Source organism: Sminthopsis crassicaudata, chromosome 1, assembly GCF_048593235.1.
Source record: "Sminthopsis crassicaudata isolate SCR6 chromosome 1, ASM4859323v1, whole genome shotgun sequence".
NCBI lineage: Eukaryota > Metazoa > Chordata > Mammalia > Dasyuromorphia > Dasyuridae > Sminthopsis > Sminthopsis crassicaudata.
In genome coordinates, this window is record NC_133617.1 from 727,465,570 (window position 1) to 727,487,886 (window position 22,317).

Consider the following 22,317-nt stretch of genomic DNA (forward strand, 5'->3'; position numbering starts at 1 on the left):
GGATCCATGTCCTTCTCTGTCATACTCTTCTTCCTTTCTGATTCCTGGCACAGGTCAGAATTTTTCTTTTGATCTTTCATCCTTTTATTTTCCTTATTTCTTCTTTCATTCTCACTTATGAAAACATCATTGCAATATCACACCAACATCCATGTTTAAAAAGAAAGCATTTTTCTCCCCGATTATCTGGGTAGATGAGGGGTATCTTTGGAATCCTCACTAGATACCTCCTTTTGCACTGACTTCCTTTTCACAATCAACTTATTAATTCTTCCTTGGGTCCAGTGCCCAATGGATTCTTCATACAATGTTTAAGCACCTGTTTGGGCCCAAATATGGTATTAGATACAAATATTTACTTTTGGTCTTGCCATTCAGATATTAATGGCTCCCCAAAAGGCCATTCATATAGATGTCTCTTCAGTGGCATAGGGTGCTATGTTTTTCCCCAAATAAAAGGATGCTTCAGGTTTATTGGAACAGATGAATAAAACTTTACTGAAACATCACACCACCTTCATTTTACATTAACTTTGTTATTTATGGAAACAGTAGGCTTTGGTGTGAGCTAAACTGGCAGTATTTTACTATAGTATCAGTATGTGGTGGCAGTTGGCAGTGTGGTGGCCCACACTAATTTTTTGCTTTGTTTTGCTAATTGTTGGTTGCTGATACCATTCTATATTAGAAATCTGCTATGGAAACAACCTATCTTTAAAGAGCAGCAGTTATTCACACACACACACACACACACACACACACACACACACCCCATTGTGATACAACTCAAGACTGATAGACATCCTGCTTTTAGATTAATAAATGAGCTCTTCAGAGAGTTGCCAACTTTATGGATATTCTTAATATTAACTCTTCAGCTAATGATGATGGAATGGAAGTACGCACATTCATCAAGATGACATAAGCTAGAGATGATTGGACAAAATAATGCTAAGAGAACATGCCAATAAATATTCTTAATCTACACAAATGTAGCTCCTGTTACAAATAAAATATAGATATTGCATTATGAACAATGAATGCTATTCTGCCTTCAAAGCAATTATCTGTTAAGCTTGGTTGACAGTTTTGTAACTAAAATGTTTCTCAACAGTCAATGGCAATAGCTCATTTCCAGGGAAGAGATGACGTTAGACTCACATACGTTCTTTCTTCTTTCATTAAAAATTTTATTGAAATTATTTGAAAAAATGGGTTTCTCCCCCCAGTATCACTACAATCTACCCTCATTTGGAAAGACTGGCAAGAGAATAAGAGCAGATCTTTCTCAATTGCTTATTCAAGTAATATATAGCAGTTTATGTAATAAAAGTGGCTAAATTTAGGCACAGTGTGTGTATGTGTGTGTGTGTGTGTGTGTGTGTGTGTGTGTGTGTGTGTGTGTGTGAATATCCTACTCATTTAATTTTAATTTTGATCCTTAAGCAAGTCTCTGGTGACCTCAGAAGAGGGAGATACCCAACTATGTAAGAGCTTTAGCACCAGTTGCAACGAGATACATAGTATGCTAATTAAATAGAGACAATGTGGGTTTCATAGCTGAATTTCAGACAGTTATGGATTTCAATGGATGGTCTAGGATCTTGGATCAGAAAAAATTGCATTTTTATTTTCACTAATCTCTAGCTAAAAAGTAGCATTTCTTTCAATTTTAAATGCAGATGACAAACTGATACAGGAGTCCATGACCCACACACAACAAAAGATTAAGAGCCTCTGGACTAAACTCTTACATGAAATCATGTAAACAAATTCCCTGAAAACTTTAGGAGTTCTGAATATTAAATATTAATGTTATCTTTATGCTAACATAATAAGCCACTTTGAAGTACCCATACATGTCTTGTAGAGTTACCAAGTACCTTATGTTTATGTATTTAAAGAAAAATATTTTGTAAAATAATATTTCAGAAAAGATTTTCATGAAGAAGAAAGTTATGGCCTCATCATTCATATTCTGGGATGTTCTTCTGTACATTTTTCCCACATGTATGAAGGAAGGATCCAAGCTCTGCAGGTGGACTGAATTGTAAAAAGACCAGATGCCTCTGCTGAGTTTGTCACTAAAAAAATATTGGTCTGAATGAGATGGTGGGGATCATTGTTAATGGGGGAATTATTCAATATGTGGCCAACCAACTTTTAGCAAGGTCCTCTGTTAGGAATTCAAAATAAAAGTACAATGGTATATGCTTTTAAGCATTCTTATACCAGAAAAAAAAGACAAGCAGCAAGTAAGTATAAAGCATATACCAATGTAATGTGATTCAGGAAAGGTCTGGTGATGGAGAGCTAAGCTTTGGCTCACTGGAAAGGAGGGAGCCCAAAGATAAGTGTTATCAAAATTCATGCTTTATCTAGGGACTGCTTTATTTATCTTTGCTTTGTGGACAAATAAACTATGCAAGAAAAGATTTTTTGTTGTTCATGACCTTGAGCAATAGTTACAACAACTATAATAATAATAGTAATGTGTATAGTGCTTAGATGTTTGCCAAGCCCTCTGGGTACATTATCTCCTTTGATGTTTACAGCATCCTTTAGAAATAGGTGCTTTAAGTGCCATCGTCCCCATTTGAGAGGTGAAGAAAATAAGCTAAGAAACATGAAATTGCTTATGAAGGATCACATAGCTAGTGATCATCAGAGACAAAATTAGCACCCTCACTTTCCTGACTTTATATTCAACACTCAGCCCACATGGGTAAATTTAACCCCTCTCAATACCAAGTTTCCTTGTCTGTAAAATTAGGATTATAATAGCATCCATGTCCCAGGATTACCGTGAGGATTAAATGAGATGAAATCTGTAGAATGCTTTGCAAACCTATAGTGTTGTAAAAAAATAATTGTAAAAAAAATAATAGTTATTATTTTTATTAAACAGCTCCTATTTGCGGTATGGTCAGCATGATTTATAAAGGGTGTGCGCAAGTGGGTGTACACGTATTTCAATATGACTGGCTGCATCCTTCATTCATTCAGCATGTAGGTGGACTAGTTACTGAGTTGGTACTAGAGGTCTTTAAGGGATCTTTCCCAGGGATTTCTAGTTTTCCTTATAGATCATTGGCAAAGAATTGGCTGCATAGTACAGGGCCAAGAAGAGTAGATCTGGATTCAGGAGATCTGAGTTCTCATCTTAGATCAGCCACTTAACTTCTTGAACTTGACCATTCAATACTCATTTAGTTGCATTATGAACATTCCTCACCTCAAAAATGAGGAGGTTGGACCAGATGTTCTATAAGGTCCTTTCCAGTTCTGGATCTGAGACCTTGGAAGGAGACAATCTTGTCTTAGAATGACATAAACTCACATTTGGACTGTCCTTCAAGGCTCAAAGAATGCTTTCCTTTACAATAATAAAGTGAGATCATCAAGGATAATGCACTCATCTCCACCTTCCAGGCGAGGAAATTGCATCTCTGTAAGGTCCGAAGTCATGTCCAAGATTATCCAACTAGTAAATGTCTGAGTATTCGATAAGGTTCCTGGCTCTAAGATGAGTATCCCAGCTACCACTCCAGGCTGTGTCAGCTAAATATGCAAAACTTCTCCATAGAGCAATGGTCCTGCTTCCTGAATGCATTTGTAAAACTAGATTCGAAAAGTGAGACATGTAGCTCATAGGCTATATATTACTCTGACACTAGGGTTCTGAAACTAGACTTAGATGTAACTCGGAAATATTTGGCAAAATAAATAAAAATGTAATAACACAAGGTAATGTTATACTAAGTGAATCTACACAACCCCACTCCCACCTCCCAAGCATTAGAGGAGCCTGTTTCTAACTAGGGACTAAATTATTTCTGAGTTCTGTAAATTCCCAAATTGTCAAAAAAAAAAAAAAAAATATATATATATATATATATATATATGGTTTCTATTTTTCAAAAACAATGGTGGAGAAGTTCTAATTTCTTTTGAAAGAGCACTGTGTGTCAGTCACTTTTTGTAGGTACATTGTTGGATCCCAGTCACTCTGACCCAGTTAAGAAAGTCCTGAAATGAATTTAAAAAGAAAATAATTCTGAAATGATAAATCAAGGCCAAGGGTGAAAAGGAAATCTAAGGAGTGCTAATGAATTTCAGCGGATTTTGTAAGCACAATTTTGCCCTCACTGAACTTATTTGTCTGCTTATTTGTAAAGATTACAACAGAGCCCCAGATTGAATTCTTCACCTGACTCAGTTCCTTATTGATAGAATCCTTTTAGACTCCCCTCTAATTTAGCAGAGTATTTTTTATTAAAGCCAGCCGTACAAACATCAATTATCCAAGCTGTATCTAATTTCCTTGAACATTTCCCCCCTCCTTTAGCTGCCAATGGATTAGGAGATCTGATTAGAATTCTGCAAGAAAACAAAACATAACCAAAAAAAAAAAATCTACACACAAAAACAGATGCTTAAAAGAATGTGATAGTGTTAAGAATTAAAATAACTGCATTGGGGCCCAAAATGGTCTCCTCCTTATCTTTAGTAATATAAACATGCTCACTTAACTTTATCTGCCTAGTGCCTTCTCCAGTGGGGCTAAATTAACATACTAAATCAGAAAAATCAGAGAAAAATCAGTTGCACTTATCAGTACTAACTGCGTATGATATGGTATATTTGAAAGGACATTTGTGTTGGCTAGCCATGATTCTAAACAATGACTGGCTTATAGCCTGAATCTTTCCTTTGATCTGTTAGACCTTTCAGTTACGGTTTGTGAATCAGGAAGGACTATTTGAGGCTTTCACCTTTTATAAGCTAGTTGTGGGAATGGATCCATTCCCCCCCAACCTCAAGTCATGATAATTAAGGAAGAATCAGCCACCAAAACAACACTGATCCCACCATGTTATCAGGAACATTAATGTTGGAAAGAAAATAATGGGACAAAATAATCATTAAATTCTGGGAGGTGCCAGGTTTTAGTAAACTTTGTAGAAAAAAATAGGAAAAGAAATAGAATCTCGGTGGATCAGAAATCTTTGTTATCAAAGTGATCAATTTCTTTGTGGGCCACCTAGTATTATCTCCATTTCATTTAATAATGCATAAAATTCCTTATGACTTTTAGTTTGAATGAATGAATGAATATTAATTATTCTAACTATTTCTAAACTGCAATAGCCTGCTAATTGATCATCTAATTTCATCTCTCAATTCTCCAATCCACCATTCAAACACTTGCCAAAATGATATTCCTCCTCTGCTAAAGAAACCCCAATATCTCCCCAGGACTTCAAAGTTAAAAATGCAGTCTATTCTGTTTGGCAGATTCAACTTTCATTTCCAGCTTTTATTGTACATTCTTCCTCTTCAGAAATTTCAAACTACAGACAAATAGGAGTATGTCCTTTTCCTTGTCCACAGTTATAGTTTTCTTTTTAGGCTTTTGCATAATCTTTCCGTGGGGCCTCTCATCAGGTCTCAATAGCTCCATGAGAATTTTCCTGATCTTCCAGTTACTGGTGTACCCTTACACAAATTACTTACTTCATATATACTTTAGATTGCATGTATGTAGTGGTTTCTCCTTAAAAAAAAGGTAAATAAACAAATAATCAAATAAGTAACTAAATGAATGACTAAATAAATTCATTAAGGATTTGTTTTTGATCAATCACATTTGTCACGTCCAACTCTGTGATTCTGAAGAGGTTCTGGATTGTGTCCCCTAATGATGAGGTTCAGTACAGGGCAGGGAGTTGTGGGAACCCATTCTGGTGGCACAGGTCCTTTGTAAATGAATTTATGAATCTGGAAAGTTAAACTGGCAAAATAGGATTATTATTGGCATTGGGAAGTCAGCCTTGCTAGAAAGACTGAATTCCTTGGTGGCAAGGTCCTCACAGAGGGATATAAAGTTTTTTAGCAGAAAAATCCTATCCTAGCAGAGAAAGTGAATAAGGTCTTATTAGGGAAATAGGAGAGAGAGATAAAAGGGAGTAATGCTGAAGGAGAGCATCATTTCAGCAAGCAGAGGGTTGCAACTTATGCCAAGGGGAGAGAGAGGTCCCTTGGCATGGCATGTTAGGTCCACTGCAAGGAATGAGCCCCAAGTTTCCTCTTTTTATAATTAAAACCTTGGCTACAAGCTGGAGGCAACTCTTGATGGGAGCCAGGAATAGTTTGAGCTGGAATCAGAATAGAAAATCTTGGAATTGAATGACTATCTCTGGGCTATTCAACTCAATAGAGTTAGATAGAAATCTCCAGCTCAGGCTAAGTAGGAGTGGTCCTGAGCTCAACCTGTCCCACCTAGATAACAGAATGAAACCACTTTATCTTGATTCCCTGAGGAGGGTCTCTTAAAGGGAAAGCTTAGCGGTCCCCCCAAAGTCAGAGAGAGGGAAAGAGAAAGAGTTTCAGGGCTTTCCTCATCAATCCTACTTGAGGTTTTCCTTGCAAATATATTGAATAATTTGCCATTTCCTTCTCCAGCTTATTTTTCAATGGAAAAAAATGAGGCAAAAAAGTTAGGTGACTTGTCCAGTGATCTAAACTCTGGAAGATGAATCTTCCCGACTATAGGACCAGCACTCTATGCACTGTTCCCTCACATAGTACATAAAGGGGGGGATGTTTTACTTTTGTTTCTTTGTATTCTTGGAGGCTTATATTGTTTTCTGCTCACAATAGGTGTTTAATTGAATTTTAAAGAGGACTAGGGCCAATAAAGAGATCAGAGTAGTAGATATTTACTAGGGCAAGAAAAACAAAAAGTAAAAACTAATTTAGAGACAATGTAGGATATCAGACAGAGTGCTAGACTAGGTATTGGGAGAGCTGTATTCCAAGACTGCCTCCGTCATTTGCCATTTGGGCAAGTAATTTATCTCCTCTTAGCATTAAGTTTCTTCACTCTTAATGAAGGTATTGTAACGATTAGAATCATTACCACACAAGATTGTTTTGAGGGTCAAATAAGAACATGTACATAATGTATGGAGCAAACCTTAAAGTGTTCTATCCACCAGTTGCTGTCTTTATTACTGTTGGATAATTAACATATGCTTTAAAAATGTGAAACCACACTTCTTATTCATACACATTCTTTGTCCTATATTTTATAGCAGTGATCCTCAAACTTTTTAAATAGGGGGCCAATTCACTGTCCTTCAGACTGTTGGAGGGCCAGACTATAGTAAAAACAAAACCTCACACTCTGTCTCTGCCCCTCAGCCCATTTGCCATAATCCAGCAGGCCCTATAAAGGTCCTCAGCAGGCCGCATCTGGCCCATGGGCCGTAGTTTGAGAACCCCTGTTTTACAGTATTATACTGAAGTTGTGAAGAAAGGAATTATACATGTGGTTTCTTTTGTTATTGTTCATGTGACATCTTGTTGAATTAAAATTTAATAAAAATAATCATAACAGTTACAATTAGGATTATAGATCTAGGCTGGAAGGGATCCTAGAAATCAGCTAGCCTAATTTCTTTATTGTGCAAAATAAGAAACTGAGATTCAATGTGGTTAACTGTTTTGTCCATGATCTCAAAGGATTTGAACTCAAGTTTGTTGACTCTAAGTTGAGTTGATAGTTAAAACCCAAAATTAAAACAAAACAAAAACATTATTAATTGGTTAAAATCTGGGGCAAAAAAAAATAATAATAAGCCTTATTTATTTGAAATCTGAATGTGTCTCAGTTATCAAATCACTTGGAAAAGCCTTGAGAATTATTTGTACTCTGTGTCATATACTGTTTGAGGTAAGGGGCACCAGAGCCCCAGACCTGCTTCCATCACCCCTGGATGTGTGAGCTTTATTTTTCAAAAACTGTGTAAGTAGCAATATTTGTGAATCTCACTGGGGACTTTGTGAGGGAAGAAGAGCAAGGCCACTGCTCTTCAAGCACTAAGAAATCTCTTGGGAGAGTCATTGAAACTTAAATTGAGCTCAGTCATTTTCTATATTTTGTTTGCCAGGAAGAAAAGACTGCACTGAGAGTTGTTATTAGTGTTTGTAATAATGAATGAACATAAGCCACATTGAAAACTTGACGTGCTTTATAAATGCTAAATAATAATAATAATGTCATGAGACCTTCCTTTTTAAACTGTCTTAATTTCATTCTCAGTTTGAGATTGCAGATTACAGTAGTTAATTATAGAAACTGGCCCAGAGTGAAGCCTTAAATCAGATTTCCATTAAAGTGCATGACTGCGGCAAATTGCTTTATGATAGTGGGAAGGAATGCAATAATATTGAGTATGGTTGGTTACCACTCCCACCTCCCAATTTTCCTTCTGGTGTTCTATCGTACTGACCATTCTTTATTGTGGAATTATCCCTGGTATTTCTTAATTCCTGCTCACTCCCTGCCTACATCCCTAGCAAAATTAACTTGACTCTCTTCTGGTCTCCCTACTCAATAAACTAAACTTTCATTCTAAGTCCCAACATATATTGTCCTCCTTTTTATATCCTTCCAGCTCAAAAGGCTTGGTACCTCATGTGCCATTTTCAAATGATAACCATTAGGTTCTCCTGACCAGTTCTGGGCCAGGTTCCAAAAATCAGCCTCAATTTTCTTTGACTGCCTCATTCCCCATCTGGCTTCACTTTCACAGGATCTCAGAAGGTATCTCAAAAGTCATCTGGTACAACCTGTCCCTGATTGAATCCAAACCTAAAACCTGTCATTATTATCTTTTCTTTTTTTTTTATCACCTTCATTTCAGAATATATCTTAACTATAGAGCCATCCCGGAAAACAAAAGCAGGGAGGAAGCAGCAAAAACTAGCCACATCACCTGATTCTGACAGTGATGGCATGTTTCACATATGTGGTCTGCCCCGCTTTGCAAAGAAGGGAGGAGGCAGAGGCTTTCATCTTTTTTAGGGCCAGTTTTAGTCACTTTAACTACACAGCATTCAGTTTCTGGAGTTTCATTTCCAGTCTTATAGGTATCTGAACAGTGTTTTCTTGGTTCTCCTTACTGAACTTTGTATCAGCTCATAAGGGGATCCCTTTGCTTCTTTGGGGATCCCTTTGCTTCTTTGTGTTCTCAATATTCATCAGTCAATTGAACTAGACCAACTTCTAACCTCCAAGTGGTTCAGAACAGGCTAGAGACACGAGTAATTACATTCAAAGGGAGGAAAATGCTTGCAATCAGAATTCTTCCTGAGGAAGAGGGCTGAGCATGCTGGGTCAAAAGCGGTGCTTTATATACATAAAAATGGCCTGGGCCATGATAAATCATTTGGATTTTGAGTAGCAGTTCTGGTGGACAACTTTAAGCATTCATGGATCCTCTGGGTATAGTTTCCAAGCTGATTGTCTCACATTGTACTAGCATGGCAATACCTGATTCAGTTCACTTAGCAGTTATAAGATACAGAGTTTGTGAGCATGTCAAGAGATGTGATGGATCACTGGCTTCTGGCTCTCAGGTCCCTGGGAAATAGGAGAAGCTCACTTAGTGAACACTCCGTGCTGGTCAAAGCAATAAACTATTCCTGAGGATGAGATGATCCTGAGTGTAAAGGATTGTTGTTATACCAAACTCAGGGCACAGCCTGCTTAGTGGGTCTCCAAAACAGGAGAACAGGATGTCTCCAAAACACTGTGACATTCACTACTTACAGTACCAAAGTGTCGCATCATATTGCCTTTGTGACAAAGACTAAACAGTTACATAAAACTTACAAATCAATAATATTAATATTTGCAATGTGTCATGCTCCCTTCCTTCAGGTCAAAAACGTACGTGTAAAATGTGATTACATGATAAAAGAACAATCTGAATGCCCTCATCTGGGCTAAATCCTGCTTCTGACTTTAGTGACCTTGGACAAATCACTTCGGCTCCCTACCCTTCAATTGCCCAGTCTATAAAATTAGGGGCTTGAATTAGATGGCCTCTGAGATTCCTTCACCATCTAAAAATCTCTTAATTCTTAAGCTTTGAATAACAATTTTCTCTCTTCCCTTCCTTCTCATATATGTCTAATACCAGAAGAAGAGAATGACTCTTCCTTGTGGAAATTCTCTACTTTTTGTTAGAGGCAACTAGGGTTAAGGTGACTTGAGAAGGGTCACACAGCTAATAACTGTCAAGTGATGGAGAAAATTCAAGTCCTCCTGACTCTAGAGCTGGTGCTCTGTCCACTGTGTTACCTAGCTGCCCTGTGAGATTCAGTACTTTGAAAGCTTAAGAGAAAAAAGAGCCCAATGCTTAGCAAATTCTCAACATCTGCTTAGCATGTAATAATTACATTTTCACTCATTCATTCATTCTTTCATCATTCTATAAGAATGAAAGGCAATTCCCTGACCCACATTGACCACTGAAGTGAATTTGGTTCCTGATGTGTGCTACAAAAGAAAGCAATACAACAAAGATCCAGTTATCTTTGGTAACATCAGAGCTAGGAGAAAGTGACCCCTTATTCCTGCTGCAAGTGAAATGCTAGTGGGATTCTAGTTCTTTTTGGGTCCTTCAAGAGTTTCCATATCATTTCCATCACTGAGTTTAGCTTCATGGGATATTCAGAGGCAACTTAGAATCTCTGTTAGAGTCTAGTTTTCTACCTCCTAAATAAACCACAAAGCTTGGGTAAATCACTCAGACTAATGCTCTCTTTGCTCCTCCCCCCAAAGAGGGGACTTTTAGAGTTAGTACTATTATTACCCAAAGACAAAGTATGGTACATTTTTACTTTTATCTGCAGCACAAGATGCATTGTCTGGTAGGTGTTTCCTAATTTTTTAAGTGGATTGACTTGGTGAATCGAGGAGGGACAGCCATAGACTCAATGGATTCAAGAATGCAGTAGAAAGTACACAAAATTTGGACAGTGACAGAGATTTAAGTCATCCTTCCAAATATGTCTTTGTTGGATGACTTTGGGCAAGCCACTCCAACTCCAGAAATATTGAATTTCTCATCTACCATCTCTCACATATTATTTCTGCTCAGGGAATGCTGGTCTTCTGGTTGGTTTGGCTTGGAATAATTCACCTCACCAAACAGAGCCAGTCCACTGCCAACTCATTACTTCTATCTTCACAATGTCTCATACATTCTCTCCTCTTCTTTCTATTCAGATGGCCGAAATCCTAACTCAGGCCCTTAGGACCTGTCACCTATTTGGATAACTACCTCTTGTTTTCTCTCCCTAGAGCCTCTCCCCACCTGAATCCTTCCTTTACATATTTTTAAGTTATTATTCCTGAAACACAATTTGAACCTCCTTACTCCATAATGGTTACCTGTAGAGGGTCATGGTCCCTTCAGCCCAGAAGGAACCTGCTAACAATGTCTGCTTAGGCTTCCCATCTCTCCTAAGGGCTCTCAGCCTTCCTGAGAAGTCAGAGGGTGGTGACAACCTATGTTGAGATTGAAGCAGAGTGATACCAGGTGGCAAACTACATACAATAGCAAGTTGTTTATGTGGCCCCACATGGGCAGTGTGGTTTTTGTTACATTATATAAAGGGGAAAGTCCTTGAAATAAATGGACTATATTTTCCCAAAGGTCATTTTCTACCTCAGGAGTCCTGCCTCATCACTTCTTTACCAGGAAGGTTATATTTTAATCACCTTGGTGTGGGGGCTCTAGAAAGCAATAGTACATTTTGTTATCCCAAGTTGGGGGCTCTAGAAAGCAGGATACAACAGTTACCCAGTACTTCTAGGATCAAATGCATATTTCTTTAACATAAAAATCCCTCACAACCTGTTTTCATCCTACTTCTCCACTCTTATTAAGAATTATTCTCCTTTATACACTCATTGTTCCAACCAAAACCGACTTCTTGCTCCTCCCAAACATCCCTTCTCCCATCTTTTCTTTTGGATTGTCTCTCATGCCTGGAATTCATTCTCTCCTCATGTCTTCCTCTCAGAATACCTAGTTTCCTTCAACACTTAACTCAAGCACCATCTTTGACATGAAACCTTCATAGATCCTCTCCCTTCTGCTAGTTCCTTAACTGACCATCTAATTACCTTTATTTTATATATATTTTGAAGTTATTATCTATATTTGCATTACTCTTCCTGAAGAGATAAACACTTCTTTAGGATAGGGATCATGTCATTCTTAACTTTGCCCCTTCTCCCAAGCACATCATGGCGACAGAGAAGGAACCTTGATAACTGCTAAATAGTAGATGGATTGATTGCTAAAATGGAAGTCAATCAGATACTCTGATGGACCTGGTAAGAAAAACAAATAAAAAGAATGAAATCATCCCAAATCTCAAGGAGCTTATATTCTAAATGTTATAATACATTTACCCTATATTCTAGGATGTTTTCATGAAGACCAAAATGGCATAATTTACACAAAGTACTTTACAACCCTTAAAATACTATATAAATGTCAGCCAGCAATAGTGTTATTAGATGACTTTTTTTTTAATGTTCTTAAGAGTCTGCCCTGAACGTTTGCAGCATTTAGCAGCAGTCATTAAAGAGAGAAAGAATGAACCTCTGTTAACTAAAGTCACCTACTGCAATGGAGACATGATAATGGGAACCTTTAGTTTCTGAGTTCATCTCATCCTCTAATGGGATTGGAAAATAATGCTCATTGTCCATTATTCTTATGATAATACTATTATGTGCAACTTATCATCAAAGGTCATTTTTCTTTTGTTATTAGAATTTAATCTGTAAATAAGTTAGCGGTCCTTTAACACAGACTTCTCCCATTGATCTTAAATACATTTTGTACAGCTCACTTGCTATATTAGAATAATGGGATTCAATGATAGTAAGCTTCATATCTGTGGATGCTTTGCAATTAATGCAATATAATTTAATTGTAACTTAGATGTAAGATTTTCAATTCCTAGCCCTTGTCGAAGAGCTATTTTTCTGTGGGTTTTATCAATTAATCTGGGTAATGAATTCTCTTCATTACTTAGTTCTTCATGTTAATTATAAAGGATTTTCTTATACCTATTTATCAAGTCAGAACAAGTACACTTTTTGGCCCACACGCTTTTGAATATGGAATATGTACAAATAGGTGAGGGCTTTCAGGATGAATTTACATTTCTGAAAAATTCCAATCAATTGATATCCGTTATGACATTCTCACAGCGGATATCAATTTGTACCTTTTACTTCAAGGGTCATCTTATTGCAGAGGTTGTTACCCTGATATAATTAGTATATGCCTACCTTCTCATAAAACTCATGTAAGCTATCAGAACAGCATTTAGCATGCATTCCCTTTTGTGTCTGTGTGGGAGCTTTGACTTCAGCAATTAAATCCCATCAGATCAACAACTGTTGGGGGCAGCTAGGTGGCGCAGTGGATAGAGCACCAGCCTTGAATTCAAGAGGACCAGAGTTCAAATCTAGTCTCAGACACTTAATACTTCCTAGCTGTGTGACCCTGGGCAAGTCATTTAACCCCAGCCTCAGGAAAAAAAAAAAAAAAAAAGAAAGAAAAGAAAAGAAAAATCAACAACTGTTGATTAAGCATTTTCAACAGACATAGTACTCTGAGAGTTGTAAAGTACAAAGTATTCTCCTAAAGAATTTACAGTTTGAAAAGATTTGGAAAAAACACAATGATTCTCCTCAAGTATTCAAAGGCTAGATAGCAAAAGAGGGAATACATTTCATCTGCTTGGACCCAAGGAGTAGAAATGGGAGCATAAATTATTGCTTAATGTAAGACCTCAGTTCTTAACACATTTGTTGTTGGTTTTCAGTCATTTTAATTATGTCTGACTTTCTATGACCCTATCTAGGGCTTTCTCAACAAAGATGCTGGAATTTTTGCCCTTTCCTACTACAGATCATTTTACAGATGAAAAAACTCTTAACTAAAGGGTTAAATGATTTGCCTAAAGTCAAACAACTAGTTACTTTCTGAGGCCGGATTTGAAGTCAAGTGTTCCTGACTGTGTTGAGGCACTATGTTCTATCACTGAATTACCATCAATAAATAAAACTGTAGAAATGTGCTATGTTCTACTTGTGAAAATAGTGGATTTTCTCTCATGGGATTTCTTCAAGCAGAGGCTAGATTTCTATTTGAAGAAATTATAAGAAGGTAGTATCATATAGAGATGGGTTAGACTAGATGGTCTTTGAGATCTCTTTGTACATGGAACTACTATGAAGAACAATTCAAAACAAAAATAAGATACCAAAGGAAGTAGATAATTAACTTATAAATAACTGGCAAAGACAGTAAGTGCTAGAGGAAGAGAGAGCTATCACTTTAGGCTAGAGAAATATGTACTTATGCATTAACATAGGAAAGAGAGTCAATTGCTAAGGTGAATATTTCATAGAGATTGCCCGGAATATGTGTTACTATGGACATTGGTTACCATGGCTATTTCTATGATATAGTACTTTCTTTCTTCATTAAGCAATTAGCAAGATTTTTATTTGAAATAAAAAATTGCACTATCACATATGTGTAACATTGTTATTCTGTAATATTATATATTTCATTATCATCATAAAAAGGGATTATTATATGAACGTTATGTCTACATTGTGTATGTATTATGTGTGTATGTTTATAGATGTGTATCTCTTTTATGTATATATATGTATATATGTACAACATAATATATGTTAATATTAAGAAATTAATATATTTTCATTCCCATAGTATGTCATATTTTGATTAACAGCTGTCAGTAAATGACTAATAATCATTTCCCCTTCATTTTAAGTAACATCCTTTTTGTTTCCCTCTAGGTTGAAGCTATCCTGGTCAATATTTTCGGTGGAATTGTAAACTGTGCTATCATTGCCAATGGCATTACCCGAGCCTGCCGGGAGCTTGAATTAAAGGTACCCCTAGTGGTGAGGCTTGAAGGTGAGTTATGAAACATCTGTAACTAATATTACTCCCAGCATAATTCCCTATTTAAATAGTTCTCCAAAGAATCATATTTCACTTTGGATTTTAAAAATGAGCTTCATCATGACAATCTATAACATGATTATGATTATTTATATGCTTTTCCTATCCTTCCTCCCTTGTCTATAGCACCATTCCACCCTACTCCCAATGAATAAAAATCTCCAAGTTTTTAATAGGTTTTTGATGTCTAAGTATAAAGATACCATTATCTTCTCAAAACCACTAAAAATAGACAGAATCCACACTTTCAACACTAAACTTGGTTTCTTTAGATTAAAAAAAATTCAACTTTCTTCCAGCATCCAAGAGAAGTATCTTGAGAGCCCTCCTGTCAAAGTAGTGCAAAGGTCAAATTCACATAGAAGCGATACTTAGACATCCTTGCAAGAATTGGATAAACCTTCTTTGTTGGGGTTATCTACTGCTGCTAATGAAAACTTCCTTTAGTCACGTTGGGGACAGGAGCCCACAGATGACGTCTGTGGTTCATCTAGCACCTGCCTTGGGCTTAATGATTTGTCAAATTGGAAGGAGGGGAAGTGAAGAGTTCCCTCTTTCAAAACTCTACTGAAAATATTTTCTATAAGCCTTTTTATCATATGAGCACTATTTGATATGTTCTTTTAATTATAATTATTATTCCAAATGTATCTTTATGGTTTGCTTGTTTTGACAACTTTTGTGTTCATGTAGTTGCTGAAGCATGTGAAGCGTGTATCCCTAGACCAAGATGATCTCATTTAACATCTCCTACTCTGCTGCTCTCACCATGTCAGCTAGCTCCAGGGAGGGGAATAGTGTCTGTCATAATATTGAGAAACTTTCTGCCTCTGAATCTATTATACAATTGTGTTCATCCTTATTCAGTTCATGTGCTCCCATGATGCCTTCCTTGACAAATATCTCACCCAAACCCAGTAAAAGTAGATCTCTCTTCCAATTTCTCTTAGTTTTCTGCTTGTTTCACTCTCGCTTACATCATAGTTATTTGTATCAATCAACAAGCATTTATTGAAAACTTTTTATATGTGTTTATATATATGTATATATATATGTATATATATATATATATATATATATATATACAAACCATATTAGCCTATGTGTATAATGCTATTATTTTATAAGTGTATATTTGTAATACTTATCACAACTTAATGGGAGATAATGCTATTATTTTACGTGTATATTTGTAATACTTATCATAACTTAATGAAAAAAAAGAAAAAAATCTTTCAAGGAGTTCACATTTTAATGGGGAAGAAAGTGTACAATTAAATAATTCAATAATATTAACAATAAAACATTTTTTGTAGCTCCTGCCATAAGCCAATCCAGATTTGGAACTTTAGGCAAATCACTTCACCTCTCTGAAACTCAGAGAACTGAGTTTCGTAAGGTGATTTGTATAGCAGGGATAATCATTGTATTTTCTCCCCCCCCCCAACAGGGAGGATGTTCAGGTGGATGTCTCTATACTGCTTCTACAATAGAACTTTTGGCTGTGAGGATGACATAAAATTGACATTTATATATTGCTATAATTTTGTAAAGCATTTTATAGACATCATCTCATTTAAGTCGCATATCAAATCTTGGCTTATATGTTATTTTATAGATGAAGAAACTGAGGCAAACAGAAGTTAAGTGCTTGTGAAAGTTCCAGTAAGCCAGTATTCAATGCAGTATTCAAACTCAGATCTTCCTTCCCCAACCATCGTTATTATTTAAATCCCCAGACACTAGTAAGGACAATTATAGAATCTTACATGTAACAGAAACTTTTAGTAGACACACAAATGATTTCTTAATTTGTTTCTCATACATTAGATACCTACTAAAAACTATGTCTTAAATATTAGAAACCATCCCTTCCCTTAAAAACTATATACTCTTTTTGGGAAAATAACACATATACCTATAATTAGATGACATAAGACAGGTATAGATGTAAAAACAATAGCAATATCCTTCCTCCAAGTGGCTAACAACACTATAATAATTATATAATTATGTATAATATATAATAAGTATAATAAAATAATAATTGGTTCTTTAAGAACCAATTAAATTACAGTTTAATTGTACTCCACTTGTTAAACTGTATAGTTTAAATATAGAGTTCCTTAAGCTGTGACCATGAGATTCCACGGCCTCTCAAAGATGCATGAACAATATCTCTAGTTTCTAGAAAGATTACTAAAGCTGATGTTCTATAATAAGGCTTCTTAATCTTTTTCTACTCATGACCCTTTTTCAACAAAATTTCAACATGACCCTAGATATATAGTTGTATAAAATAAATATACAAATCAAACATTTACTAATAATTAATCAAAAAGAAATTTATTTTAAAACAATTGTTTAGCATACATATAATTTTACCATTTATTAAAGATGAAAGCTAATTTGCATACTAATGAGATGGATGTGCTTATTTATTTTTATGTAAAGAATTAAGTCTTGGGAGGAATATTTGATATTGCAGGATATAGATCATTCAGAAACCTTTAATTATTGTGAAATTTTTCACAACCTCCCCACATTCAATTATATAAACCCATATGGGGGCATAACCCACAATTTTGGAACTTTTTTCTATAGAACCTGGAAATTTGAGTGACAATATAAAATATAAAACTTAGGACTGGGTATGCAAAGACAAAAATGAATCAACCCATGAAGCAGTTGAAGATGTGGCAGTGGAAAGCATTACATGAATGACCTACACTCGATTATGTTTTGCTCAAGCTGATATTCAAGTTAAATTTCTAATAATACACAACATTTATGTAGCATTTTTAAGTTTACAGAATGCTTCCCCATGCATTGTCTCATTTGATCTTCAAGATTATCCTGGGAAACTGGTGCTACTGTTCCCATATTGCAGATGAGGAAACTGAGGCAGACTGAGGTTTAACAAGTTTCTCTGTGTAGTCCATTAATTGTTCTTAAGGAATTCACATTCTAATATGGTACAGATAGATTCTAACCATCCTTATCCTCTTCCATGATCAAAACAAAAAGCAAAAACAAAAATAAAAATAAAACCACCTCATATTTCTCACTCTTGACATTTCTCTGGTAGTTTTTTGTTTTTTGTTTTTTTTTTCTCACCTCATTGGAATGGGATCAGATTGATGAGCAGAAAAAAGATTCTGGGTGATTAAAAGACCCAAATCCAGCCTTTCTAAATATCTCTATATTATGATAACCCACACTAATGCAAATAGGAGGAGGTTGGTTTACTAAAATTCCACTTGTACATTTGCCCAAGAAAAGTTCCATGATTGTTCCCATAAATCTAACAGATTTCTGGCCTACACAGTAAAGACTCTTTGCCCACACACAATGTATTAGAAATGTCTTGATGAGAAAAGTTTTAATCAGTCAAATCTGGCTTGATTTAAGGGGATTTTGTGGACAAATCTTTGTTCTCAGCTGTATAATAATTACAAGCTGCTTTACCAGTGGATAAAGCACGGATTACTCTCCTCTTTGAAAATGGTAACTTTATAATTACATGTATTTACTTGCCTTATCAGAAAAGAACTCACCAGCTGAGATTCGGGATTATTTTTATTTAAAAGGCTCACGGGTGACTTGAACAACCACATATTGGTGGTGGCAAGAGGAGGAGGAGAGTTAACTTGCACAGATGCTGCCTCTGCTACTGTTGTGGAACAAATGTTTAGGGATAGGTTTTGCTCTTTACTTTTCCTTTCTGAAATTAAGACTAAAGCTGGAGAGAATGCCTAAGGACATAATTTCCACTGAATCTATAATAATAGTAATAAAAACACATCAAAAGGGTATGATATGGATAATTTTTGCCCCCTCAGCACATGTGTATGCCCCTAGGTTACCTGAGATTTGAGGCTGGAGATGATTTATCTATGATTGGGGCATGAGATTGATTAATATCTTAAAGAAGCTTCCAAATGGAATATGGAACATTAGGATAAGAGAGATGTAAGTTTCAGTAAAAATCAAAGTTTCCTATGGTTATCTCTTCACTACATCTGTAGTAACTCCTTTTCTCCCTCCTCAAATGTCCTGAAAAACAATTTGAAGTCAAGAAGTGACTCTTAATTGATGGCTTTTTAGAAAAGACATAGATGATAAGACATCACCTTTATTCCCAGGTTCTCCTATCTTGCCCCAACCAAATAAGGACTATTTTAATATTAAGGACTTTGAATTTCTTTTACCTCTTTATTCCCCCCTCCAATAGAATGTAAGCTTCTGAAGAGCTAGACTTTTAAACTTTTGTATTTCCACTGCCTAATAGAGTGGCTGACATATTGTTTATGTACTTGTTTAAGTCATGTCTGACTCTTCATGATCCCCTTTGGGAATATTCTGGCAAAGATATTGGAGTGGTCTACCAATTCTCTTCTCCAGCTCTTTCTACAGATGAGGAAACTGAGGCAAATAGTGTTAAGTGTCCTATCGAAGATCACAGAGCTAGTGTGTTTGTGTGAAGCCAGATTTTACCTCAGGAAGATAAGCCTTCTTGACTCTAGACTTGAACATGTACTTATCTTCCAAATGTATTATAATACATAAGAAACACTGCTGGTTGATTACTGGATTAAATTAGGAGCTCACAACTTCAAACTTATTTCCTTAGAGCCACATCCCCTTGATCCTTCTCTTACACCTTGGAAAGCCAGTCATAGATTTAAAGCTTGAAGGAAAGTTTTAGAATGCATCAAGTCCAACTCCATTACTTATTGAGTGAGCAAGATGAGACACAGAAAATTTAAGGGATTCACTTAGATTTATACAGCTAATAAGAATGTAAAGGATTTGAATCCAGATCTTCCTGATTCCAATTCTAGAATTCTATCTGCTACACCAAGTTAAAAAAAACTATTGACTTCTCCAGTCCCAAACCATGTCATTATTTTTTCTATAGTCATTTAAGTATCCATCTCATTTGTGTTCTCTACTCAACCCCTGGCACTCCCCAAATCACCATGTAATCTGGGGTGGGGGGGGAAATCATTGCAAGTACCACCTACTGTGACCCAGGCCCTCTGTTGAATTATGAAAATATAAGACCAAAGTGAAACAATTTACGTCCTCAAGAAATTTCATTCTAGCAAGGGAGATTCTATGTGTGTATTTCTACTTATCTACCAACCTACACACACACACACACACACACACACACACACACACATACATGCAAATGCATGTGTATTTATGCCTGTATATATAGAAACACACACATACACAATACAGTCAACATTTCTTGAGCATTGGCTACGTGCTAGGTACGGTGTTAAGTACTAGGGATATAATTAATAAAAAGGACAGTTCCTGCTGTTAAAGAACTTACATTCAAATGAGAAGAGATGGAAGGAAGGAAGGAAGGAAGGAAGGAAGGAAGGAAGGAAGGAAGGAAGGAAGGAAGGAAGGAAGGAAGGAAGGAAGGAAGGAAGGAAGGAAGGAAGGAAGGAAGGAAGGAAGGAAGGAAGGAAGGAAGGAAGGAAGGAAGGAAGGAAGGAAGGAAGGAAGGAAGGAAAGAAGGAAGGAAGGAAGGAAGGAAGGAGGGAGGGAGGGAGGGAGGGAGGGAGGGAGGGAGGGAGGGAGGGAGGAGGAGGAGGAGGAGGAGGAGGAGGAGGAGGAGGAGGAGGAGGAGGAGGAGGAGGAGGAGGAGGAGGAGGAGGAGGAGGAAGAGGAGGAGGAGGAGGAGAAGGAGAAGAAAGAAGAAGAAGAAAGAAGGAGGAGGGCAGCACAAAAGAAAAACAAGACTCCAAGAGGTACCAGGAACAGCATAGAGATCTTGTTCCTTAGAATTGAGACTAGAAAGAGAAGCAGATGCAGAGTGGAGTAAGCACAGCTCCTGCCCTCTATAAAGAAAGGCATTGAGAGGAGTTTGGTACTCCACTTTCTGGGTCTCCAATTGGAAAGGAGAGGAAACTGAAGAAGGGAAGGTCAATCAACACTTAACTAAGGAAAATAATGATGAGATTAGAAGTGATGAGGGAGTCATTTTGTTCCTTAGCTAAAACCAGGCAGAGCTGCAGGAGTGTGTGTGTGTGTGTGTGTGTGTGTGTGTGTGTGTGTGTAGTGTTCTGCCTGTCTGTGACCATGTCCATGGTGAGGAAGTTGGGGAAGCTAGGTAGTGAGGTGGATAAAACATGAACTCTGGAGTCAGAAAGAGCTGAATTCAAATCTAGTTTTTGTCATTTGCTAGCTCTGTGATTTGGGGCAAGATACTTAATTTCTGTTTACTTCAATCTCCCCATGTGTAAAATGGAGATAATAATCCCTAAGGTTGCTGTGAAGATCAAGAGAAAATAAATGTAAAGTGTTTAGCATAGTGTCTGATATATAGCAAGTGTGATAAATGTTAGCCATTTATCTAATTTTATGTATGTTTATATATACATACATACACACACACACACACACACACACACACACACACACAAAATAAAAACAAGGTCATTTTGTAAAGTTGTGGTATCGAAAATCCAGTTTCAAACTGTGCTTCTGGTACCCACAATCTATGTGCACTTAGACAAGTCATTTAACCTCCATGAGCCTCAGTTTCCTCACCTCTAAAAAAAAAGGGGGGACATTAGATAGATAGATAGATAGGCAGACAGACAGACAGATAAATAGAAAAACAGACTCTTTGGCTTTTCTTAGCTCTATATTAATGATCTCATAGATAATATTTTTTTGCCTCAAATTTTCTCAACTATATAAAGTGAAGATTGGCCAAGAGGACTACTCTAGTCCTTTCTAGAATTATCCTCCTATAACATACTTTTTCCCACAACTTCCCTAATTTTAAAATGATGGACTTAAGCAAGAGAGCTTCTAAAACCTCTTCCATACATAATTCTCTGGTTCAGTTCGCTACTTTAAATAAAACATCTGCCATCATACCACCATGCTTTCTGAACAGCAAACACTTTAAATATTATTGACCAAATGATCCAAATCTGTTTGTCACACGGGGGGAGAATGAATATCATGTAGCATGCCCATTTTAACATGGATTTACCCCTCCAGTCAACTAAAGAGAAGCAAACTTTCTATTTACTCCAGTTGAAGATTTAAAGTGAATAAAGCTTTAGACTTGGATTCAGGAAGACATGTTCAAATCCCTCCCCAAACACTTACTAGGTGAACAGTCCTGGGCAATTTGTGTAATCTTTCTTTGCCTATTTCTTCCTCTGTAAAATGGAGATTATTATAGTATCTACTTCACAGGCTTATTATAAGGATCAGATGAGACAATCTATGTAAAGCAGCCTTCAGTTCTTAATGGGCTATGTAAACGTTAGCTGCTCTTATTATGTTTTGTACTATGATTAATTCCCCTAGAGTTTGAAGCTCTATAGATACGCGTCATGGTGAAATGTTCCAGTTATAAGCCTCAGTCACACTCATCAGCTGTAGTCTATCTTAC

The 22,317-nt window shown here is 36.5% G+C and overlaps 1 protein-coding gene across 3 annotated transcripts in view; it reads left to right on the forward strand.

Annotated features, from left to right (window-relative positions):
• SUCLG2 (succinate-CoA ligase GDP-forming subunit beta) overlaps positions 1-22,317 on the forward strand; it is a 586,130-nt gene that overhangs the window by 552,600 nt on the left and 11,213 nt on the right. For all 3 annotated transcript variants that reach the window (XM_074284147.1, XM_074284145.1, XM_074284146.1), the window contains exon 10: positions 14,714-14,834. In XM_074284147.1, the coding sequence (XP_074140248.1) occupies positions 14,714-14,834 (121 nt within the window). The remainder of the gene's footprint in view (positions 1-14,713; positions 14,835-22,317) is intronic.